The sequence below is a fragment of the Gymnoscopelus braueri genome, assembly GCF_963280865.1.
Source record: "Gymnoscopelus braueri genome assembly, chromosome: 10".
NCBI classification, from domain to species: Eukaryota; Metazoa; Chordata; class Actinopteri; order Myctophiformes; family Myctophidae; genus Gymnoscopelus; species Gymnoscopelus braueri.
This window is the reverse complement of record NC_137611.1, coordinates 54,422,447-54,447,563: the sequence shown is the minus strand read 5'-3', so window position 1 is coordinate 54,447,563 and position 25,117 is coordinate 54,422,447. Positions and strand designations below refer to the sequence as shown.

The 25,117-nt window shown below is 39.7% G+C and overlaps 3 protein-coding genes and 1 long non-coding RNA gene across 4 annotated transcripts in view; 2 read left to right on the top strand and 2 right to left on the bottom strand.

Annotated features, from left to right (window-relative positions):
- The window catches only part of LOC308094227 (CYFIP-related Rac1 interactor B-like), a 30,608-nt gene extending 14,263 nt beyond the window's left edge, over nucleotides 1–16,345 (top strand). The window contains exons 4-11 of the mRNA XM_080440748.1: nucleotides 3,604–3,709; nucleotides 4,504–4,640; nucleotides 5,222–5,299; nucleotides 6,360–6,476; nucleotides 7,759–7,838; nucleotides 10,331–10,457; nucleotides 12,568–12,638; nucleotides 13,394–16,345. Of these exons, the coding sequence (XP_080296874.1) occupies nucleotides 3,604–3,709; nucleotides 4,504–4,640; nucleotides 5,222–5,299; nucleotides 6,360–6,476; nucleotides 7,759–7,838; nucleotides 10,331–10,457; nucleotides 12,568–12,638; nucleotides 13,394–13,463 (786 nt within the window). The 3' untranslated portion in view covers nucleotides 13,464–16,345. The remainder of the gene's footprint in view (nucleotides 1–3,603; nucleotides 3,710–4,503; nucleotides 4,641–5,221; nucleotides 5,300–6,359; nucleotides 6,477–7,758; nucleotides 7,839–10,330; nucleotides 10,458–12,567; nucleotides 12,639–13,393) is intronic.
- Nucleotides 16,346–20,064: 3,719 nt separating this feature from the next.
- The window catches only part of LOC308093283, a 97,088-nt gene continuing 92,035 nt past the window's right edge, over nucleotides 20,065–25,117 (top strand). The window contains exon 1 of the long non-coding RNA XR_013933868.1: nucleotides 20,065–20,773. This is a non-coding gene — a long non-coding RNA (uncharacterized lncRNA). The remainder of the gene's footprint in view (nucleotides 20,774–25,117) is intronic.
- The window catches only part of LOC308093280 (uncharacterized protein), a 131,798-nt gene continuing 127,558 nt past the window's right edge, over nucleotides 20,878–25,117 (bottom strand). The window contains exon 15 of the mRNA XM_080439564.1: nucleotides 20,878–21,672. Coding sequence (XP_080295690.1) covers nucleotides 21,595–21,672 — 78 coding nt within the window. The 3' untranslated portion in view covers nucleotides 20,878–21,594. The remainder of the gene's footprint in view (nucleotides 21,673–25,117) is intronic.
- Nucleotides 22,471–25,117, bottom strand: part of LOC308092816 (uncharacterized protein) — a gene marked incomplete at its 3' end in the record, with an annotated part of 71,713 nt that continues 69,066 nt past the window's right edge. Inside the window, exon 7 of the mRNA XM_080438912.1 lies at nucleotides 22,471–22,985. Within this exon, the coding sequence (XP_080295038.1) occupies nucleotides 22,471–22,985 (515 nt within the window). The remainder of the gene's footprint in view (nucleotides 22,986–25,117) is intronic.

Genomic DNA, 25,117 nt, shown 5'->3' with positions numbered 1-25,117 from the left:
GGCTTTTGCAGAGAAATTAGACTCTAGCCTGGGACCAGACGAATCTGCCAGTGCAAAAACAAAATTGCCCTCGGCGATTTGGGTCTGGCACCGCTCCATTGTGAATCCATTTCCTGCTCCCGAAGTCTGGGGTGACCAATCAGGGCCCAGTATTCAAATATGGGAAACTGTAATTGGTAGTTGGTTGTAGGTCTAACCAATTGCGTCGAGAGCCATTGTTTTGATCCCGCCCCCTTGGAAAAGAAACTTCCTCATAGAAGCACCAGACTCATATCCACACAGTGATATAGAGCATCGCAGTTCCCGCCCACTTCCTGGTTTTTCCTGGTGCCGGAAGGAACAACTCAATGCATTTTTCCCATTGACATTTCCAAAAATATTTATATCTATTAATTTAAGCCTCGAATCAAGCCATCATGACATGACATGAATCATGACCATAAAACGTTTTTTTCTGAGATTTTATTTTATTTTATATTTCATTATATGATATACTATATTTAATAAATACCCTTTGTTTTGCCGTTTTCAACAAAAAAAAAATCACAGAATCAAACGTTTTATGGTCATGATTCATGTCATGTCATGATGGCTTGATTCGAGGCTTAAATTAATAGATATAAATATTTTTGGAAATGTCAATGGGAAAAATGCATTGAGTTGTTCCTTCCGGCACCACGAAAAACCAGGAAGTGGGCGGGAACTGCGATGCTCTATAGAGGGCAGGTGTGTGTCTGTGTCCAGCTGACACTCGTTGACGCTCGTTAATGTTATAGGCATCAAGGCAATTATGCTTCTGCACTGTCAAATAGGCCAACATCTAATCTAAGATTAGTGGGACTCACCAGTGAGTCACAGGACTCACTTCATTGAAAACAAACAAAATCACTGTATTTTATTAGATATTATATTGATAATATTATAGCTATTTTATTTGATTAGATATGTGATGTTGTTTCCTGACAATTAGTTGACATTTGGTGAAAAGACCGCATATATCGGTATCGGTTGATATCGGTAACGGAAATTAGGACTTGGGCAATATCGGATATCGGAAAAAAAGTCAATATAGAACATCCCTACTCTTTACTGATAATAAAATGCTTTTTTGAATGTAGCCTGTGATTAATGAGTAACAAGTAAGAAAAAAAACCTAATCTTAATCCATGGAATGGTGCATGAACCCTATAGAAAAAATAAGACTGGCACATCCGCTGGATGGCAGGTGCAGGACCAACAGTGGATTAATATATAAAATAATAGACGTTTGCACACTGTAACTTAAAAGCTCCCAGTGGTGCATGAACCCCCCACCACTATTGTGTGCGGTGGGTCTATGATGGACCCACCACGCACAATAGTGGTGGTCCCCAGGTTGCTCTTAGTGAGGATGGTGGTCCCTACGTCAAAAACAGTTGAAAACCCCTGCACTACAGAGCTGGCTCCTTCCCACATGAAGGAGCAGCGGCTCTGCTCCCAGTCTCTCCTGGGTTAATTACATTCTCACCCTATCCCTTAAGGCAGGTACACACTGCAGGAGATTTGGTCTGCGACCTTTTTTGGCGCTCGCCGACAAAACCTCCCGATCTGACGCAGATCGGCCTTTGATCGGCAAGATAATGCTCGCTGTGTGTGAAAGGCACAGCGACACGATCTGGCCGCGATCGTACGCTCTGGGATGGCTTTGCGACCGTTTTCAAATATCTATCTGGTTAGTTATTCGGCCCTGTCGCAGACAGGAGATCAGACAGTATCATACAGTATGAAAGGAGCTGAGACCACTCTGCGAGGAGATGCACCCTACAGCCAATGAGAGCACATTACAGCCACCGTGGCTAGAGGAGCGTCGCTGGATCTGACCACAACAAACAGTCCCTACCGCAATATTACCGTCCAGTCCTGTATTAAGTTAACACTATAAAACAAAATGAGAGAGTGAGCGAGCCTGGTGGCTGTTTATTTTAGAGGAATTGTACAGAGAGAGAGAGAGAGAGAGAGAGAGACAGAGACAGAGAGCGAGAGCGAGCTCTGTGTGTGTGTGTGTCTGTGAGTGCACTACAGCATGCGTGTGACACACGCTGTGTCTGAACAGCGTTGCCAGATGTTGCGAGAGAAATAAGCAACCAGGCCTATGAAAACAAGCCCAAGAAAAGGCCACTTGAGCACTTTAAACCTATTTACAAATACATTGGATATTTGAAAATAGCCGATCTACAAGCTCACAACGCGTCGCAGCTATTTTCAAAGAAAAATCTTGAGAAAATTGTGGAATATTTTCCAAATCCACACAAATCTTGTATGGGGGTCTATGATGGCACAACATATTTTCAGAAGGGGGGTCTGTGGACAAATACATATTATGTGTTGTTTAAACCACTGGTTTAAACAACATTAGGAAACAAGGCCAAATAAGCAACTACACAAATAAGCCCAAAAAACGCACCCCACAACAACCAATATTTACAAGCAACTCTACAGAAAAACAAGCCCAAAGTCTCTTATAATAAGCGGACATGGCAACGCTGACTGCTTCTGACGAGAGAGAGAGAGAGAGCAAGAGGGAGGGAGACGGAGAGGGAGATATATCACGGGAGACGTCGATTAAAATGAATTGGAATAAAAACAAATACATGTATGTATTGGGTCTGACTCTGGACAGCATCCTAGTGAACTATCCTACAGTGTGTAATCCCTGGTCGGGGATCAATCTATAGGGTGTAAACTACAACGATATATGACAGCCGATTTCAAGAAATAAACTCCTGTAGTGTGAAATTCTTAACGATCAGACGACCTCCGACCACTTTAAAAGTCCTACAGTGTGTACCTGCCCTTAGAGAGACGCCAGCCATCTGTGATCTTATTCTTTCAGTCTTGACCCAAACTTCATGACCATGGGTAAGAGAAGGAATGAAGAGCTTTGCCTTCTGGCTCAGCTATCTTTTGGTCACAACAGTGAGGTACAGTGACTAAAACTGCTCCTGCTGCTCCGGTTCGCAGGCTGATCTCCTGCTCCGTCCTCTAATCACTCGTGAACAAGACCACAAGATACTAGAACTCCTTCACTTGGGGCAAGAACTTATTCCCTACCCGGAGTGAACAATCCACCGCTTTCCTGCAGAGAACCATGGTCTCAGATTAGGAGATGCTTATCACCATCCCAGCCGCTGCACACTTAACTGTGAAGTGATCTAGTGAAAGCTGGAGGTCAAAGGCCAATGATGCCATCAGGACTAAATCATTCACAAACAGCAGTGATACAACCCTTAGCCCACCTAACCGTATACCCTCTCCTCTCCTATCCATGGAAATCACAAACAAGATAGATCCCAATAAGCTGCCCTGGTGGTGGACAACCTCCCATGGAAAAGCACGGTAGAGATGTGTTTACCCTGACCGTAAGAAGCCCAGGGCCTTCCTCTGGAGTCAGGCTATCTCTCCTCTCCTCTTCTCTTCATAACTATTCAGTGTATGATTGTTAGTGTTTTAAGTGTGTGTGTGTGTGTGTGTGTGTGTGTGTGTGTGTGTGTGTGTGTGTGTGTGTGTGTGTGTGTGTGTGTGTGTGTGTGTGTGTGTGTGTGTGTGTGTGTGTGTGTGTGTCAGGCCATTCAGAATCCCAGTCAGCAGTGTGTTCAGGACAGAGCGTGGGCGGCTGTGGTTCCTCTGGTCGGAAAACTCAAGAGATTCTATGAGTTCAGTCAGAACCTCGGTAAGAACAATAACACAAACTATTATGATTAATAGTAACATTAATACAATAGAACCTATTATTATTAACAATAATACAGTGGAACCTATTATAGTGTCCCAATTTCAGGCAGGTCATAACATTTGGCAAAAACAGGCGAACATTTACGATGCATTGTGAGCTTGTACATCAGCTATTTTCACAGAATTATCCTCAGAATAGGATGCTAGGGTTCAAGTGGTTGATGTTATAATTTTTTTAATGTTATTTAGATAGCATGTTGCAGTGTTTCCCCTAGCCAGAAGCTGAAGGTGTGGGGGAGGATGCACGAAAATGTTTGGGTTCTCAAAATACATATTTGTGCTCAAACACGAAGACATAGTACATGTGCACAGTAATGAGCAGGAAAATATCTGTATAGTTTACATATGAATCTCCAGATTTCGGAAAATATACTTTTATTAGACCTACACTATAGACAAATATGTCCATGATTAAAAAAAATAATAATAATAATAATAATGAAAAAAATCATACTGTGGCGGCCAGATTTAAGGCGTGGCGGCCCGCCACTGCTTAATGCATATAGTGTTGTTAAGACAGATGCTAGGTTCATTGTTTACCTGTATCCTAGTTTATTGTGTTGTTAAGACAGATGCTAGGTTCATTGTTTACCTGTATCCTAGTTTATTTAAGTCACTACATTGTTCTCTCTGCACTCTACGTATGTGACTATTTATTTACCTTCTTATTTACTGTATGTCGAATGACTATATTATTCTATAATGTAAATTCATGTTGTATATTGTTTCCAGAGTGTAGTCTTCGTGGTCTGCTGGCCGCTCTCACCAGTGCTCGCAGTTCTCCCACTCAGCATCTGGAGCAGGAACAAGCTCTGGCCAGACAGTTTGCTGAGATCCTCCATTTCACCCTGAGATTTGATGAGCTGAAGGTACCAACTCTCCTCTCCTCTCCTCTCCTCTCCTCTCCTCTCCTCTCCTCTCCTCTCCTCGCCTCGCCTCGCCTCGCCTCGCCTCGCCTCCCCTCCCCTCCCCTCCCCTCCCCTCTCCTCTCCTCTCCTCTCCTCTCCTCTCCTCTCCTCTCCTCTCCTGTCCTGTCCTGTCTCTTGTTTTCGTATTTTTTTCTCTAAAAACATTTGGTCATTTTTGGGACAGATATAACATAGTACAAATTCAGTACAAGACGAGTTGATAACCAAACTTCCAACTTTTATTTATATTTCATGGAGTCTTCAGTTTCACTTTCAAAATGTTTAAAAAATAGCAAGAATAGCGTATCACAATGCATCACGATGTGAGGTGTTGTGAGCTTGCAGATCGCCATCGTTTGAGCGACAAAGCAGGGCATTCTTTTTATAAAAAAAAAAGCATACATTGAAATATGGAGATACAACGTTTCTGCCCGACAGCAGTGATATGTAATATGTGGTTATGTCATAAAAAACATTTTTATACTTTTGTTTTTGGTGTGTGTGTGTGTGTGTGTGTGTGTGTGTGTGTGTGTGTGTGTCAGATGACTAATCCAGCCATCCAGAATGACTTCAGTTACTACAGACGAACCATCAGCCGCATGAGGATCAATAATATCAATGTAAGAATGCATGTTAAACATGCACGCACGCACGCACGCACGCACACACGCATGCACGCGCGCACGCACGTGCGCACACAGCTGAAAGAGCAGTATTTGGAAAGTTGTTTCGCCTTGCTCTTTGTCATACCAGCAATGTTCAGTAAGTAAGTAGGCCTACGTTTATACATGGTCCAGGCTTGGTGCAGTACTTTAAATGTTTATCTTGTAAAGCCTGGTTACTGTATAGATACAAATACATTAAAAAAAAGCCTACTTTTAAAATCAGGACTTCCTTGTGACTGTTGTCAACAAAAACAACATCATGTATATTAGGAATGCTAGCAACGACCTCACAAGTATAATTAAACCATTCTGGTGACACTTGATGGTACTATCCATTTTATACTGCACATACAAGTTTTTATATGCACTACACTACATCCGTTTGTAATGTGTGCAATGGATTCTAGATGTTGCTCAGACTCAATGGTTTAAACAGAGTGGACTATGGACGTTAGGATAGCAGATTGACACATTGTACTTTGTTGGTAATACTTGCAGTCTTGCTTTGACAGGGAATTTGAAAACATCCTCACCAATAGCAGAATGTTTGTACATGGAATGTGAAAGAGAGCAAAATCAACACAGGCCAACTTTCCCTGCAATGGAAGTCCTCACCAATGGTGTTTGGCCTCAGTCTGTGTCATATTGAGCAAGAACTTCTAGATGTGTCTTTCTGTAGTCTAATGTCCCCCCCTGCTGGGTGAGAGTAGCCTCTACAGCCACACCGGGGTCTGTAATGAATCCATTAGAGATGGAAACTTACTTGTTTTTTGCCCATTTTTACTGGACTGCTGTCTAGTGGCAGAGGTCAGTGAGATCTGGCCAATCAACAACACATGCACGTGTGCACACGCACACACAACGCACGCACACACGCACGCACGCACGCACGCACGCACGCACGCACGCACGTACGCACGCACGCACGCACGCACGCACGCACGCACACACACACACACACACGATGTTGGTCAGTAAAGGTTTATTGACGGCTATGTTGTTTTTGTTTTTTCAGTCAGAGGGTGATTTTGATGTCAACAATGAGCTAGCCAATCGGATGTCTCTATTCTATGCCAGCGCCACGCCCATGTTGAAAACACTCAGCGATGCAACGACCAAGTTTGTCGCTGATGTAAGTCTGTCTGTCTGTCTGTCTGTCTGTCTGTCTGTCTGTCTGTCTGTCTGTCTGACTGACTGTCTAGTCAGTTCCAAGTACAACAGTATTATACTGTGGTTGTACTGGTCAGCTCCCTTTACAGCAGTAACACACTGTGGTTGTACTGGTCAGCTCCCAGTACAACAGTATTATACTGTTGTGACAAATGCACATTATATTTATTATAATTATCTGCTTGATATATGGATGTTATTATATCTGATTGATATTGTAACATCTGATTCACTTATGCATGTTATTATATACGTGGGATATGTAACATGTTGAACACTATGAGATATATGGACATTTCCTATTCACGTGAGGGGTAATGGGGCTGAGTGCTGTGGGTGATTGGAACATTGGAGCCACCCGACTTTAGAAATAGAGGGTGTGCCACGGGGGGAGGGGAGATCGAACAAACATCCCGTGTACCAGAGGGAACGGGTGGGAAAGCGGAGATCTCCGAGGCGCCAGTTAATACCGTTTACCAAACAAAGGTTGAACGCAATAGTAAGCTGCAGCCAACTACGAGGAACTTACGAGCCCAGCGGACTCGCGGAGGAGAAGACCTGCCGTCGAGGCCGTGGAGCTCGAGCGCTGCGGTGTTTGGGGAGCGTGCCGCCGGTCGGTGTTGGAGTCGCGAGGAGCCGAGGCCAGCCAGAGTTTCTTGTTGGATTACAATTATAGGGGTGCCCCGAACTTATTATTATTATGACCGTCGTCGCGGATGACGTTTGCTTTTCGTTTTGGAGCTAAGGAACTACAGTACTAGACACTCGGGACCGCGGTAAGAAGTATCCGTTTGGACCTAAACGTGGGACTGTATATTAGCCTAGGAAAAGCGAGTAAACAATGTTCTGCTATAACGACCCTCTCTTCCGTTGTGAATTGTTTCTTGTTTACGCTTGGACTTGTGAATTGTTTGGGTTGGGAGGAGTGTTTGAAGTGAATAATGAGTGTTGATTATCGAGTGTTGATCTGTTTGTTTGTTTGTTTCATTTGTTAGGGACAGAGGTAGGGACAGAAGTCAATTTAGAAGCCCAAAGTGTATTATTTAATTACCATTTTGTGAGGACGATTATTATTTTTGTGGCTTAAATAAATTCACCTAAGTTAAAATCCTGCCAATCCTGTTGTTTTCCTTTTTAGTTAATAGTTGTCTTTTTAAAGTAAAAGGGCGATTGTTACACTGTGGTTGTACTGGTTAGCTTCCTTTACAACAGTAACACACTGTGGTTGTGCTGGTGTGTTCCAGAATCCAGACGTTCCGGTAGAAAACACCACAGACTGTTTGAGCACCATGGCGTGTGTGTGTAAGGTGATGCTGGAAACACCGTGAGTTCAATACCGTCTTCTGTTTGTTTCACTTCCTACACACACACACACACACACACACACACACACACACACACACACACACACACACACACACACACACGGAAAATGTCCTGGCAACCAGGTGGGGACATTGTCCAGTGTTGTCCTTTCATACATGTACAGGTAGCACGCAACAGGAGAATGTGCATTTCAAATGCGTTCTCATATAACTGTAAATAGTCTGTTTGATTAGCAGAGGGCCGGTGTCTGGGTTGATGCACATGTTAGCTACTCCTACTTAACAGTGTGAAATCTGCTTAGGAATTGAAGTGGTTGATATGCAGTCTCCCTTTGACACACCGTCCCATGCAGAACAAACCGCTATAATTACTGTAATGAAATCATGATTCTATTTGTGTATGTTTATTTCTCATGCTCAAATGTTTATAATAAGGGTGCATTGGGGTAAATACACACAGAGAAAACATTAGTAAGTAAGTACCTACTGAGTCAGACATTTGTGTTCACGCATACAGTCCCACCGTTTAAAGTCTGGAACACTTCTATGTTACAGTGCATGTGTGAAAGACACTTCACTCTCTTCTATTCAATTGACTTTATTGGCATGAATATTAACCCATTTAGACCTGAGGCCGATTCTAAAAATGCCTTCTAAATCCTGACCCAAGTTTTCTGAAAAACTTTACAACAACAAAAGATTACAACAAATGTATGTTGCTATATACTGTACATAGCAACAAGAACCCCAAAAGGGGTTCCCGTCCTGAAAGGTGTAGTTACAAATAGGGGTTCCCGCCCAAAATGGGTTAATGCACAGTGGCGGAGCGTCCGGGGAGGCCAGGGAGGCGGCCGCCTCCGGGCCCGCGACCCAGGAGGGCCCGGGCCGTCAGATAATAAATCGGTAAAATCAGGCAAAAATAAGAATTAAACAACATAACCCTAACCTAACCCTACCCTAACCCTAGAACCGCGCGCGTGCGTGGGTGCGTAGGGGGGGCCTGATCACTGTGCTGTGCCTCCCGGCCCGGCTTTCAGTTGTTCCGCCACTGTTAATGCAATATATTGATTTTAAATATTATTACAAAATGCCGATTGCATTGAATGCTGATGATGATGATAATATAATGATGATGATGATAATATAATGATGATGATGATTAGGGGTGTCACGATACGCCTAATCCACGATTCGATTCGACTTTCGATTTTAAGGTCACGATTCGATTCAATTTTCGATACGATATATACTTTTAAAACGTCATTTTTTTCAGCTTTGAGGGCTATATGATTATTAATTTAGGCTATTGTCTTGATTTGTAAAGAAAAACACATGTTTCTCAATAAGTCCCTTTTATTTGAATAACATCAAATGAGAATGAGAATAACAAAAAGGGTTTTATGCCCTTACAACAACGTCATTTTCAGATTCTTCTTTAAGATGAGTTAACAACATTCTTGTGAAGCTCTATAACTAAATAAAATCTAAATACAAAGTTGAACATGTAAGAAAAAAGGATCCAAACACAACTGTTATTTGGTTACATGTTCTTAAACTTAAAGTAAGTAGTTCACATTGTTTGAACAGGTAAGAGCTTTAACAAACGAACAAAAAAAAGAAGAAATGTGAATAATAAGCTACGCCAGGGGTCTTCAACAGGGGGTCCTCAGAGTTACTACAGGGGGTCCGCCAAATCTTTGTGTAATATGATTTTTTTTTTAACCTTAACCCCATCCCTTTTCTGAGGTGAACTTTATCCAAAAATAGCAGATCTACAAGCTCACAACGCCTCACGCTGCGAGGCGTTGGCAAAGAGGTATAGGTGAAGAGAAGACCAAGTAAACTAAAAAAGTTTCATCTGAAACACAATTTTATACAATATGGAGGGGGTCCCTGCTTCATCTCTCTCTCAACTAGGGGGTCCTTGGGCTGAAAACGTTGAAGACCCCTGAGCTAAGCCATACGCGTGTGAAGCATAATCGACAAACGGTAGCCGTTTTGTCAACAACGCGTCGGGTGCCCTCATAATTCACTGGGAAGCCAAAATATTGCCAGACTTTTGACTTAAAGGAAGCGGGAGGGTTTTCCAATTCTTCCGTTTGTGTATCATCATTACCATCGCTGGCTTCAGCAGTGGCCATGGTGAAATGTAAAGTACAGATGCAACGCTACAGCAGTCTCTCTCTCTGTCTCCTCCAAACTCCTCTGTGGTGTGTGTGGGTTTGTCCTGTCGTCTTTTTTTTCTCCCCCGTCGTAAGCACGCATGAGCGATGCACGGAAAAACACAACAGCGGCTCGAGCATGGCTTCACCCGGACGTGCAATCGGATGTGGGCATGTGCGGGAGTCTTTTTTTAAAATTAACCCTTGAATCGCGATACAGCTTTTGATTTCGATACACTGTATCGAACGTCATTTTCGGTTCGATTTCGATACGTATCGTGTATCGTGACACCCTTAATGATGATAATATGATGATGATGTGTTTACAGGGAGTACAAGAGTCGTTTTACCAGTGAGGAGACGGTGTTGTTCTGTCTCAGGGTCATGGTTGGAGTCATCATTCTGTATGACTACGTCCATCCTGCTGGAGCCTTCATCAAAACATCCAATATAGATGTATGTAACACCATGACCTTTCACCTCAATCTGACCTTGAACCCATAGCCTGACCCTTAACCCCCAGCCTGACCTTTACCAAACTTGACAAAGTTGCCCCTGTCAAGGTTGACATAATTCCACTTGGAACAGAATCCTGGATGAATGCTGATATTTTAAAAGCCATCAAGTCAAGAAATTATCTTTTTTATTTTTTTACCAATGAATGAAAACCAGGGAGGAGCAATTGTTCAGCGAATATGCAAGGGATAATGAACAGCGAGCCGAGCAGGTCATTGATGATAAATAAACCTGACAGGATGATTAGGCCTTTATCACTGTTCATTATCCTGCTTATTACACTGCTACTTAATAAAGAAATAATTAATTTGGCCCAAATGTTTTCAAAAACATTCTTGAGTGTACTGTTTAGCTGTAAAATGACATTGTGTGTTTGTTTACATGGCTGCCATGTTGAATACGGGAAAAAAAAAACAAGTACCATTGATTGATTGAGGTGCTCTGTCCAAAGCAATGGTCTGTTCTTCGTAGCAGCGGTCTGCTATCGAGAAATAACCCTCTGAATTCGGTGACTGATCAATCAGAATTGAGCATCAACCCTAAAAAAAAGCAGTCCTTGTAACAACTAGGATACAGTAATAGATATACTTAAGCCTAATACTCATAACCTGAACATGGATATCAGTGTTATGTCATAATAATTATATCAGATAAACTCGATGTGGCAAACCATTTAAAGGTAGGGTAAGTGATTTTCTTTGGTTAAAATAAGTGTTAAATAGCTCTATATTCTGATAGTACTCATTGCTATAGAGTGTTTGTTCAGTAACAGGAGTCTCCATGTCTCTCCAGCTCTTTATCAAACAGAAAATGCATTTTCAGGTCAGGAGACCAATTTTATCCAATCAGGATAGAGAACTCTAGCCTGGTAAACCCTCCCTCCGGAAATCTTCTATTCTATTTGATTCCAGGAGTGAGTCTGGCCTGATAGCCCATTGTGGGGGTTTCTAGTGGAATTACCAGCTAACCGAGCCTATCAGCGTCGTCGCACATCGTTCTGTGATTGACAGCGACAGTTGGCCAATCAGGTGGCGAGTTCGAGTGAGCCCAAAACACGAACGGCAGCCATCTTTTTCTGTCCGCTATAATCTCCGCGATTTTTTGACTTCAAAAAGCTCTCTAACTTCTATTTTGAGGCACGGAATTTACTTATAAGATATCGTTTGGATAGAATTTAGTTGTTTAACTTCATATATGTGGTCAATTAATCATGACAAAGCCTATTTAAAAATAAAAATTTAGAGAACCGGTAGGGGTGGGCAGTGACACCCATGTACCCGAATAAGGCAACCCATTTTGGGCTTGGCTGTCTCAAAAGTCCCGTTGACGTCACATTAGACTGGTGAACTGCTGATTGGCTGAAGGGGAAAAAATATCATTGGCTGAAGGGGTTGTCAGTCAACGGTATTACTTCCGCCCAACTCAGCCTGCAGCCAATATTGCAGAATGGGCGATCAGGCCAGACTCACTCCTGGAATCAAATAGAATAGAAGATTTCCGGAGGGAGGGTTTACCAGGCTAAGAGAACTCAGCCAGGATACAGATTAAACAAGTGCAATTGGAAGTGACGACACAAAGAAATGAGCAGACACATTTGGAACTAGAACTCTATAAAAGTGAAGCTGATAAATGGGTACTCTCTCCTGATTGGCTGAAAATGTGTCACCTACCTGAAAATGTATTTTCTGTTTATAAAGAGCTGGAGAGACGGGGAGACTCTGAACAAACACTCTATAGCAATGATTACTATCAGAATATAGTGCTTTTTTTTAACCAAAAAATATCACTTACCCTACCTTTAAATAATGACTTCACAACTATTAGCCAATGCATTGATAAGCAAGTTGTCTAGCCAGTCTGGTTGCTATGGAGAAAGTCATGTTACGTCCAGTGAAGATGTACATTTTTCACTTTCAAGTGTTTTAAAGTGAAATACCTCTTTAACATTCAGTGATCTGTTTCAGTGATGTGAGGTGTGATGTGTTTATTAAATGATGTGATGTGATATGTGATGTGTGTTTTGATGTGAGGTGTGATGTGTTTCTTTCAGATGAAAGGTTGCATCAAGGTCCTGAAGGAACAACCTCCAAACAGTGTGGAGGGTCTGCTCAATGCTCTCAGGTTCAAACAACACATTATTATTATTATTATTATTATTATTATTATTATTATTACCCTTATTATTATTATTATTATTATTATTATTAGTAGTAGTAGTAGTAGTAGTAGTAGTAGTATTATTATGTCATGTATTACATCTTTAACTCAATATCTGACTAATATGACGGTCAATAAAATCAATTATTGATTGAACTTAACACAATAATCAATCATATTTTCATTTGAAACCATTTATTTTCCCTCCATGAAGATTCTTAAATGAATCTTCATGAAGATTCTTAAATGCATTTTCATTAACTCTCTCAGTGCCAATGAAATAAAAAAATTATTGCGAACCATGCCAGAATTATTATTATTTTTTTCAAAGAAAAAAAAAAGTGCTTAGGAAGCGAGATACAGCCTTTTTCAGTTATAGGTTAAACAAAGAGTGGATGGAGCTGCAAATCTTCAGATAATGATATCTTGGGTTCTGAACACTTTTTTTTTTTTTTTTTTTAACTCAGGATTTCTCGTTCTGGCACTGAGGGTATAACCCAAAAACTCGGGATAACTCGGGGTCTGGCACTGAGAGAGTTAACATTAGACATTTCAAGGCTCAACTATGCAAAACTCTTGTTATGGTGGAAGGAATACAGTTTAATTATTATTATTTCACTGTGAACAATATTCTATATCTGCCATCAAGTCTTATTTGAGCGTTTTAAATGATTTATAAATCAAATGTAGATTGTATGAAACGTGTGTTTTCTCCTCAGGTACACGACCAAACATCTAAACGACGAGTCTACCTCCAAACACATCAAGAACCTGTTGCAAACCAATTAATGGACATGTGTACTAGTATTACATACTGTATGTATGACTGTACCTGTGTACTAGTACTACATATGTACATGTGTACGTCTGCAGGGAAGGGAGGGGCTTTAATATTTTTGTATGAATTTTGCAACAACAGCAAAAGAAAACTTGGATGTGATTTTTTTCTGTATAACCAGTGTTGGGCAGTAATGTGTTACTAGTTTCTAGCATTGCTAGAAAGTAGAAACACATTACTATAATGACATTACTTTTCCAAGTAATGAGCAGTATAACTAATTACTATAACATTTCAGTAATAATATTACAGTTAATAATAATTAGACTTTCATCCCACAGGGTGAATTCAGTTTTCAGCTTCACCCAGCTCAGTGTGATTGCTGTGGGGTGGGAGGAGAAATTAGGGTTCAAGTCTTTCTCAGGGACACCTCGACACATTGCCAGGGTTGGGAATCAAACCTGGGACCTTCTGTTTCCCAGGCGGCCTCTCTACCCATTCAGCTATAGTCACCCCAGTTATAGTTACCCTTCCCCAAAAAGTAACTTGTTCAAATGTTCATGCGCCTTGGTGGAACTTTGGGTGGAGATGGTTAGCGTCTTGATGTGTCTAAGATAGTGTTAATTTAACCATATGAGTGGACCTGTTCTATTTGTTCACTCTTATCAACACTGAGGAGAAGCTGTAGAGAAGAAAAACTGCTAGTGATGTACTGCAAAGTCAGGATATTCAGTAGAAAGGATGCAATTAACAATTTTATAGGGTGTAATAGGAAATCTATATAACGAGTGTAATGTTGGCAGGGAGTAATAAGTAAAGTATTGATATTACTTTTGGAAAGACTAATGAGTTACCTTTTTCTTTGTAAGAAGCCCAACACTGGTGATAACATGAATAGATCTCTGTCATCAAAGTAGTTTCTCATTCTCTATAAAAATGCTTCATTCCTGACATTAGCTGGAGCACCATTGTCAACCTCATCTTCATATAATTGGTCCTCACTGATGCTCATTAACACATTGAATGCCAATCGCGTAGATCTACGCGAACCTATTTAAAGCCGCAGCGTGCCAGTCGCGTAGATCTACTTTCCGAATTTTTTTGATCCATTTCCGTTTCCGGTTTCCGGTCGGAAACGGAATTATTCGGGTTCCGGTTTTTTCGATCGTATCCGCTTCCTGTCTGGGATCCTGTTTAAAACTCGATTTTCTCGGTTGTTGTTTTTCTCCTCGCTGATCACTGTTTACCGTTGATCGGCTGTATCTTCAAGATGGCGGCTCGCATTTGGAAACTGTTTTCGCTGGCCGTTTCTCACGGATCCGCTGTGTGTTTAGAACCAAATGAACGCGCACTTTTAACTTATTTAGCGAGGTCTGTGGCGACATGAAAAAAACTAAAAAACAACAATAAAACGCTGGCACTGGTGAGTACATTATGAGATTAAACTCTGGCATGGAATGTGTTAAAGATGGCACCATTCTCTCATTGGTAGGCTGTGGGCAGTTCAGAAACCTGTGATATCATCGGTAGGCAGGTTTAGTCATTTCAAACAAGATTTCAAAACTATTTAGTTGTAGTAGTTTCTATTAGCATAGAATCATGATGTCACTGGTAGGCAGGTTTCTGATGTGTCCACAGCCCACCAATGAGACAGAGTGAATAGACAGACTGTGCCATTTTATAAGGAGCACTAGTGAGGGGCAATATAGATAAGGTTGAAAATGTGTGAAATGCTCCTTTAATATTAATCCACATTACATTTACACCTGCTATTAATGTGTCCATTTAATTCATTGTTAATCCCAGCTGTCATGGCATTACAAATAATTAGTCTAATTGGATGGAGTTAATTAGTGTAATGAGTACAATCAGTGGCATTACTGTCATATTATCTATCTGCTGTCTAATATCCATGTTGCCGTGGTAACTGATGTTACAACCAGTCCTGCTGTTAACAGTGAATGTATTGATGTGTGTAACCATGGCGACAGGACTAGCATCCCATGCTTCAGAATCCTGATAACATCCCATAGTTTATCCAGGTGATTTTAAGCAGCATAATGTCCAGACACATAAGACACAATACTGAACATTAAAGGTGCAGGTGAAGTGATATATTTGTGTTAAAATCTGTTAAACAGCTCTATATTCTGATACATACAGGATACAGGATAAACAAGTGAAATTGGAAGTGATGGGAAAAACATTTGCAGACAAAATTGGAATTGGAATATAAACTTTATGCTGAAAATGTATTTTTGTGGGGTTCTCTCTCTTGGATTAAACTGGTATCCCGACCAGAATTATATTTTTCTGTTTTATTAAAGAACTGGAGAGACGGGGAAACCCCTGTTACTGAACAAACTCTCTATAGCAATGATTACTATCAGAAAAAAAGAAGCTTTTAACAAAACACTTTTTTAAAACAAACTATCACGTACAGCACCTTAACAAAACATAGCTGATGTTTCTGCATAATGTCATATTTGTACATGACACCATGATGTTGATATGAGTTTTATTAACACAAGTCTCAGGTCATACAGTATGATGCTACTGAGTGAGTGGAGGTTGCTAGTTTGAAACCGAGAGCACCAGGGATCAAATCACTTTGTTTTCTTGTTTTATTGTTTGATGTCAGACCACTGGAAATAGTTAGTTGATCAACGGTACTTTACATGCCATAGTGCATTTATAAAAATACATTGGAGAAGATATATTTTTTTAAATAAGCATTGGGATCCAACGTTTATTTTAAAACATTGTGCTTTTTACTCTTTGATACATAAATGTTAAATATGGTACGAGCTACATCCTCATTATAATAAATGTGATATTTTGCTTTACTTTGAGATGTTTCATTGGCCAAATAAAGTTTAACGCATTTTTGTTACATGTTGTTTGATTTGTTGATTTGTTCTGGATTGAAAAGAATCACGAGTAACATTTAATATTTTAATCTGTCTGATCATAATTGAGCTATATATAACATTGTTAATACAAGCAATGTATACATTCAATGAAGAAACCTTGAACCTTGGTATAGCTGCACACTGATCACATGAAAAGACCGTTAATCATTTTAGGGTTAACTAGATTTTCAGGCCTGAAAATCTAGTCCTCTATTGTGCTGATGAAAGCAATGGTCAGCGATTCATGACCATTTGAAGTGTTAAACACTGCTGTAACACTGCACTCCAGTATGTGTGCAATTTAGGTTTATAATGTGACTATTGTCATGGCAGACCACTGAACAGTGTTTGTCACAAGTTTGTTGCAGATTGGAGCAACGGTGCACCTGGCAAGTCTGCAGGCCTACATCCTTGTAGAACAAATAACCAAAGCAGCAGATCTACAGGCACAGTTCTTAATGCTTTTGAATATGTTTGAACCTTTTATAGCCTAAAAAGACAGGCCCAACATTAGATACAATAAGTAATACCTGTCGGAACTACTTCTCCAAAGTGAGTGACACAGGAGCGCCGGAATGGAATATGACCTGGGGGGACACATTCGCGCGCGTGCATGTGGACAGAACATTTTCGGGTTATTTCGGGTGGGTTTGTTGATTTTTGGGGGGGATAATTCAGTTATTTCGGTTAATTCGGTTCGCCTCGCGCTCGCGGTGGTCGCGAGGTGTGGGGGACTGGACTGATTTTATTATTTATAAATTATATTATTATTATTATTTTTTGGCTGGACTGAATAGTGGGGGGACACAGTGTCCTTTAATTAAACAGGCGCCGGCGCCACTGGTGACACCCACAGCCACAACACTAGAGGGAGCAACCATGATCTGGTACTACCTAAATGTAGAACAAACATGGGGAAATCCTCATTCTACTGCTCTGTCACCAAAATGTGGAATGCCCTGACATGTGAAACACTGGTTTCTTTCAAAACTGGCTATCAGAAGACCACAAGGGGAGGTAAAAGTAATTTTCCCATCTCTTTTGTACATAAGAGTGTCTTACTGTACCACATGCTGTTTTCATCTCTGATTAATAAAGTATTCAATCAATCAATGAAAATCGAAGCTGAAACGTTTCAGGCTCATCTCAATTTAAAAAAGAAAAATCTAAAAAACAGAACTACTCAATGCTGATATACAGACGGACGGACGGACGGACGGACGGACGGACAGACAGACAGACAGACAGACAGACAGAAAGACAGACAGCAGAGATAAAGAGGAAGCAGGATGGTTTTAATTTGAATCAGTTAGTGTATGAGGACGAGAAACCAGAAAGTCACATGACTTTGTTTTTATTTTTTGTCTTTTAAGAGTGTTGCTGAGACAGACAGGTTTTTGATTTGTATGTAATTTTAATGTCAGAATGTTATATAATAATATTTATACTGAATTGGGGTGAAATAATGTGTCATCTGTGCTCATGTTCACTTCTCTCCCACTTTCAACCTGATGTCTCTCTCTTTGGGCGACCAAACATTTTCTTTTCTAAACTGTCTGGTATGACTATTGTGTACCTGTGACCTTTGACCTCACAGTCACAACAGTGTGTGTAACAGCTGTTTAATATGCACGCAGGACCCACCCCCCACACTTCCTGTTGATCAGAGGGAACAGGAAGTGAGTGCAGAACAGTGTCTGATTGGATGAGGTTTTTAAAAAAAAAAGCTCAACACTTCTCCAGAGGAAATGATACTAACAGTCTGCATGAATGCGCTCGTACACAGACACACACACACACACACGAGCTTGGACACACACACAACACACACACACACACACACACACACGAGCGTGGACACACAGAGGAGACAGAGAGATGCACACAGACACAGAGATACTGTAGATAGAGAGAGACAAACAGACGGACAGACACACGGACGGACAGACAGACAGACAGACAGACAGACAGTGTGACATAACAAGCTCACAACACGTCGCTATATCATGCAGCATGTTGTGAGCTTTCCAATAGCCGAAATAAGTGGTCAGATGAGATTTTCAAGTGGGCCCTGATCCAGAAAAGGTTGAGAACAGCTGATCTTGTACATGTATTCACATGAGAGGAAGGGAATCAATATCATGTGAGTGTGTTGGAGATGCTGTTACAGAACGTAACAGTGGCCGCCATGTTTTTCACCAGACCTCTGTGAAGTTGACACCCCATATCGCACACATAGAGCAGAAAAGGCACAAAAGAATGAGACCACTTTGGTTTGATTTGGAGTAACTAAATGTGGGGTGCAAAGCTCAGCAAAGTTCATAAAGATATAACTTAAAATATCAAAAAATGACACCAGCAGAGATTATAAAATTTACGGCACAAATCCATCACTAAAGAATGACACCATTTATATTCATGTTTTTATCATATTTGGTGCCATCTTCACAGAGGTTTTCACCAGCGCTGATGTAGGAAGTAAAAATCCCATTTATTTATCCATAGATGTTTCAGAAAACCCTTTTATAAAGAGTTTTAAGCTTGGAATGAAGCCAACCAGAGATGTGATGAATCATGGCCATAAAACATTTAATTCTGTTTTTAAAAATAATCGGAAAACACAAAAAGGCAAAGATAGGCAAGACTGTGTACATACTGTATTAAGACTGAAGGAACTACTTCTCCCACAAACCATTGCACATGTGTTTCAATTTCTACAACCAAAATCATCGTTTAGCTTGCTTTTTTCAACTTTAATGGTCTTTATTATAGTATTTATAATGTTATTAGTGTTGTAAAATATAGTAGTTGATTGGTAGCAGTGCATGTCATTTCTGGGGGGAGGGGGGGAAGCTTTGTATGACATCAGTCTAGAGTCACAAGGTGAAACACAGCACTGACACATCTTGAGATTACCTACCTGTTGTTTTACAGTAAGGTTCATTTAAAAGTGCTACAAATCACTAAAATGTATGAAATGTTATAACAAAAAATAAAAAGTGGCCAATTAGTCTAAAGTAAGTATCTGCTAAGAGTGGCACTGAACCAGTTCATCTACTATCAGTTTTCCTCTTTAAACTCTGAAAACAAAACATAAAGTGAAGACAAAAAAGAATCAGTCATACAAGGCATAAATATTCACAAATGTTCACATTTTCTTACAAATATAATAAATGATGTAAATAGCTGATCTACAAGCTCACAAAACGTTGCATCACAACTTTCACAATTTTTTCAAATAGGGCTTATGTGGTTAATTCATAATATTTGTGTAAGTTTGGGTACAGATACAGTATTGTACTGTATCTGTTGGGTCTGGAGCTAACAGTTTGGTAAGCCCTGCACTAGATCATATTGTCTCTGCCGGGCAGAAACCTCTTATGTTCAGAAATGAATGCCCTACATAGTGTCACACAAATGTAGCAAAATAGCTGATCTACAATCTCAAAACGCGTTGCGATATTTGAATTCATTCATTTTAAATCGTAGATCGGCTATTTTTGCTGCTTTGAATTGGATCCTGAAAAGTAACAGTTTTGGACATATGAGGTTTCCACCCGACAGGAACGATATGACTCCACTATTAATGACATGTGTGTTATTGTAGCTGTCAGTTCATATTGTAATGATCTGTTTGTTCATTCAAAGAATCAGCCATGACAACGACTTTATAAGAAAACTATTTTATTTTGGCAAAAAAGCACACACATACACACCAAGTCATAACTACTACAGAACATGAATTAACATGAATACACACACATATAAATGAATAGATGAATGATATGAAACTACATTAATCCACATAATACAATCCTACTGTATGTGTTTGTGTGTGTGTGAGTGTGTGTGTGCGCACAACATAAAACCAAGGGTTGCAAAGGGAATTAATACGATAAGTACATACAAATATAATCAAATGCGTAAAATAAATGTTTTCTTAATATGCTGACATTAAGTAATGAGTTAATTTTCATCTGTACCCTTGCGAGGTTGTTGGATGGATGTAAAAAATAAAAACAATTATATATACAGTATATGGGGTGGAAAAAGTACCCTGGGTCAAATCTACTCCATCCTCTAAAAGCCCGGGACGCTACGGGTACTAAGTATACTTTTACTCCAAGGAAATAAGAAAAGCTTTTAGAGTAGGGGTTCTCAAAGTCCGGGGACCCCCAGGGGTCCTGGAAAGGGTTCCAGGGGGTCCTCAGCTAAATTGTTGATAGTTTGGAACCGAATGGACCTTTAGAGATCTGTAAGATCTCTGAGAGTGTACTGAGAGTGTACAAATGGAACCAAATGGACCAGTAAGGGTCCATTTGGTTCCATTTGTACAGTACACTCATTGTTATGGGGAATTTGTGGCCTAATCATGTATAAGAAACTGGGGGTCCTTGAAATAAAAAAAAGTTTGAGAATCAGTGTTTAATTTTGAAACTGTACTGTTTACTGTAAACAGTACAGATGGATGAATGTTACTTCTATGTAAACTTTACATAGAAGTAACATTCATCCACTAGAGAGATAATAATACTTTTATACTTAGCTGCTTAGCAGGCCATAAAGCAGGGTTCCATTTTCTTACACACTTAAGCCTTAAAGTATACAAAAAAAAGCAAGATCTACAAGCAGATCTACAAGCTCACAGATCTATATTATGTGTCAACTGTAACTTTTAAGCAATAAAAAAATAAAGAAAAGTGCGCCCCTCAGAGCACAAGTCTCCACCAGGCCTGCAAAATCTGGAAGGCAGTCGTAGCCAAATGTACATGACTCCAGAGATAACTGGAACCCACTGTGAGTTTTTAAGAAATTGTAGGTGCGCATACATTTTGATATTAAATATATCTTTAGGTCTGAGATATAAAAATGTTCATCAACATTTAACTTTATCCATGACTAGAGTGGATCCGTTCTCTCTACAGGTGTGTCTGTGTGTGTGCGTGCGTGCGTGTGCGTGTGCGTGTGCGTGTGCGTGTGCGTGTGTGTTTGTGTGTGTGTGTGTGTGTGTGTGTGTGTGTTTATGAATGACTGGATCTGAACAGTAAATAACAGTACAGTATTAGAAACCAGGCTTTCCACAGGTACTGAGTGAAGCTTGGTAACAACAAGTTTAATCATATAGTTCATCACAACGAAGAGAAAATAGCTGTAACCAGAACATTCAATATTACCCACAATGCTTTGTGTGTTGAGTGTGAATGCAGTCAGTGTGTTGAGTTGTTTGGAATCAATCAGGAATGGGTTGAACATTCAATCTGAATACCAGGTTCTTCTTCAGAGTGTTGATGACATCAGGGATCTGTGGCTCATGGTCCTCTCCCATACGCCTCTGGCTGACCTCCTTGATGACATTATTGAGAATGATCTGGATGTCATCACCCCTGTAACACACACACACACACACACACACACACACACACACACACACACACACACACACACACACACACACACACACACACACACACACACACACACACACACACACACACACACACAGTGAGTGAATAGATTGAACAGTGGTGATGTAAACATGGCATCAGAGTGTAAAGTGAACCACATGGACCCTACTGTCTCTATTCTGGAGCTGAACATTAGGCAAAAATAACAGATCTACAAGCTCATTGTGAGCTTCCACATACTTTGAGCAGCTATTTTCAGAGAGATTTGGTGTAGAGGGAGAAAAGGAGCAGACCTATTATAGAGCCCTGGGGAACCCCGGTCAACAAAGTATATATGGTTTCCATTTAATTGATTATGACAAATATATCGATTTTAATCAAATAATAAATTTTCAATAGTAGTGAAAATAGCAGATCTACAAGCTCACAACACATCACAATGCGCTGTGAGCTTGTAGATCTGCTATTTTCACTATTTTAGCGTCACACCATCGTATGACAAAGTATAAAATAAAGTGGTTAATCAGACTAATTAATTTAGTCGATTATAAATGTGTGAATGAATAGTTACAGATCTAACATGCAGTAATGAAGGCATTTAAGTGTCAGATTAGTTTGATTTAACATTCCTTAATAATATATTCATATACAGTATTGGTTTATATTTATGTTTTGTTTCATATTCTTAATTATGTTGAGAGTTACCTGATACAGCCTTCATCCATCTGTCTGCACACAGACTGTGTGAATAAGCCTCCATTAAAGTCTGCATATGTAACATATTCCTCCTTGTTTGCTATGGCGACCAGGAAATCTTCTTTCATGGAATGTTCTTCAGGCAGATTTTCCTCCTCCAGACCGACCTCTAATAAGAACACTTTGGGTTTGTTCTCCAGGTCAGGACAGTTCTCTACATTAAAAGGTTTAGTTATGTCTTCAATGGAGAGGGTCTCCTTATCAGTCCCCATGACACCACCCTTGGTTCCATGACTATTAATGTAACAAACAAAGGCATCTGTGTGATGTAGAGGTTCCTCTACATGAAGGTCAGTGAACTTCACGTCCTCTCTGGACCATTCCTGTACATTGAGCTCCTGTAGTTCATTGATGTTCTTCAAAGAGATGCATTCCAGTGTTTTCTTCATTTGACTTCCTGTTTGGTTTTTACACATCAACACCCTGAAGCCACGCATGTTGAATAAACGTCCCACTTTCTCTGCAGGAGGAAAACAAACACACCTTCACTTATTAATCACTTTCAACCTGGTGTCCCTGTTTTCTGTATGATATTATAGGAAATGAATGAATGAATGAATAAATAAACATTTAACCATTAAAACCGGGAAAGCATCTGTCATTTTAGATTTTTGCGTTGGCTATTCAAAAATAGCAAATCTACAAGCTTGCAGCGCAGCATGAAGTGATGCGCTGTGAGCTTGTACATCTGCTATTTTTGAACATTTTTGATAAATCTTGAAAGGGTCCCTTGCACAAAACATTTTCAAATGGGGGTCCGCGGCCATATACATACAGATACATATCAATGTGGGGGTCCATGGCACGAAAAAGTGTGAGAACTCCTGATTTAGAAGGCATTTGTAGAATGGGCCTCAGGTCTGAATGGGTTAAGACAGGCCTAAAAATACTTTTTATTCAGGAAGGCTGAATACCAGTTTTGACCCTGTTTTTAATCCTTTGTATTCCTTTTGTTTGATTATATATTTAACTCTGTAGCACTCTGAGATTCCATGTGGATGAAAAGTGCTACAAATCAAATGCATTTATTATTATTATTGTTGTTGTTATTGTTATTGTTATTGTTATTGTTATTGTTATTGTTATTGTTATAAGCTCACAATGCATCATGGTGCAAAGCTTTTCGAGCTCATAGATTGGCTATTTTTACCATTCAATATTGAAGTAATAATTATAAAATAGTGCTTAAGCTTCAAACACCAAACATCCATTTACAGCATAGTGTTTAGTTTCATGTTTACATTTTATATGTCAAGTTGACACGCTCGTCAAGAGCAATTAATGATTAATGATAGATAAACAACATTATAAACAACCACCAGTATGATGGTATTTGTCACAGTATCCACACAACATTCATACGAGCATCCTTGATTGCCCAAAGTCGTTTTTTTCCACTCTCAAACTTTTCATTGACAATAATCAGACAGAGTCCTCTAGGTTTGCTGTTCAGCTCATACTGCTCCTCCTAAAAACATCAGACACATTTTATTTAGAGTTTGAAACAAATTGCAAATGAGGGTGAACCTCAATGCTCTTTTCGAGAATAAATAAAGGTTTCAATCAATCAATCAATCAATCAATCAATCAATCAATCAATCAATCAATCAATCAATCAATCAATCAATCAATCAAATACAGAATACACCACAATGTCTGCTGAACAACTAATCACAACACACTGCATGTACAGTATTACTATGAACTGTTAATTAAACTAACAACTTACTACTGACACAGGAGTTTTCTATTGTACTGTTACTATTCAACATATTTTTGTGAATGTTTCAATACTTTTACTTACATGTTCTTTTACCTCCTTCAGTAGGGCTGTATCGGGTGAAAAGGCCATAAAACAATTACATTCTTGGTGACATTTCTATAAAAGGTTTATTTGTAAAATGTGTTTTAAAACTAAAATGTAAGGAATAAAGCACTGGTTCCCAAACAATGGGTTGGGACCCATTTATGGGCCGCAGACCCATTTGTATGGGTCACAAGTAAAATATCCCCTTTGTTTCGTTTTCCTACATTTAGTTTTTAACTATTATTTTAAAGAATTTTCAAAAATGTCAACAAAAAAACATCAACATTATTCAGGAAAAATAAATCTAATATTTTTCAAAAGAATTTCATACATGAACGAATAAATCAAAGAAATTCAGTGAATTAGAAAAAAAATAGCAGATCTACAAGCTGAAAATGCGATGCATTTTCAGCTTTTTTCACTAGTTTGGGTTTCACTAGTTTGGGTCACGGGGAGATGTCACATTTCTCTTCTGGGTCTCGAGCTAAAACGTTTGGGAACCAATAGAATAGAGTGTTTTTGTAGGTTAACAAAGGAGTTTCCTCCATCATGGGTTCCTATTTGTACCAAAGATTTACATTGGACATTTTGTATTGAGTTTTGGACACATTTAGAAAATAATCTTTGTAGCAAACAAAGAGTTATGATTGAATGTTTCATGTTTCACGCACACTCACTTTTTTTCATAGAATGCAAAATGGCGAAGAGGCTGAGGTCATGGCGGGTCACAGTAGCAAATGTGTTCTTCATGTGCAGACTTATATGTGTGCCAAATGATTTAGATT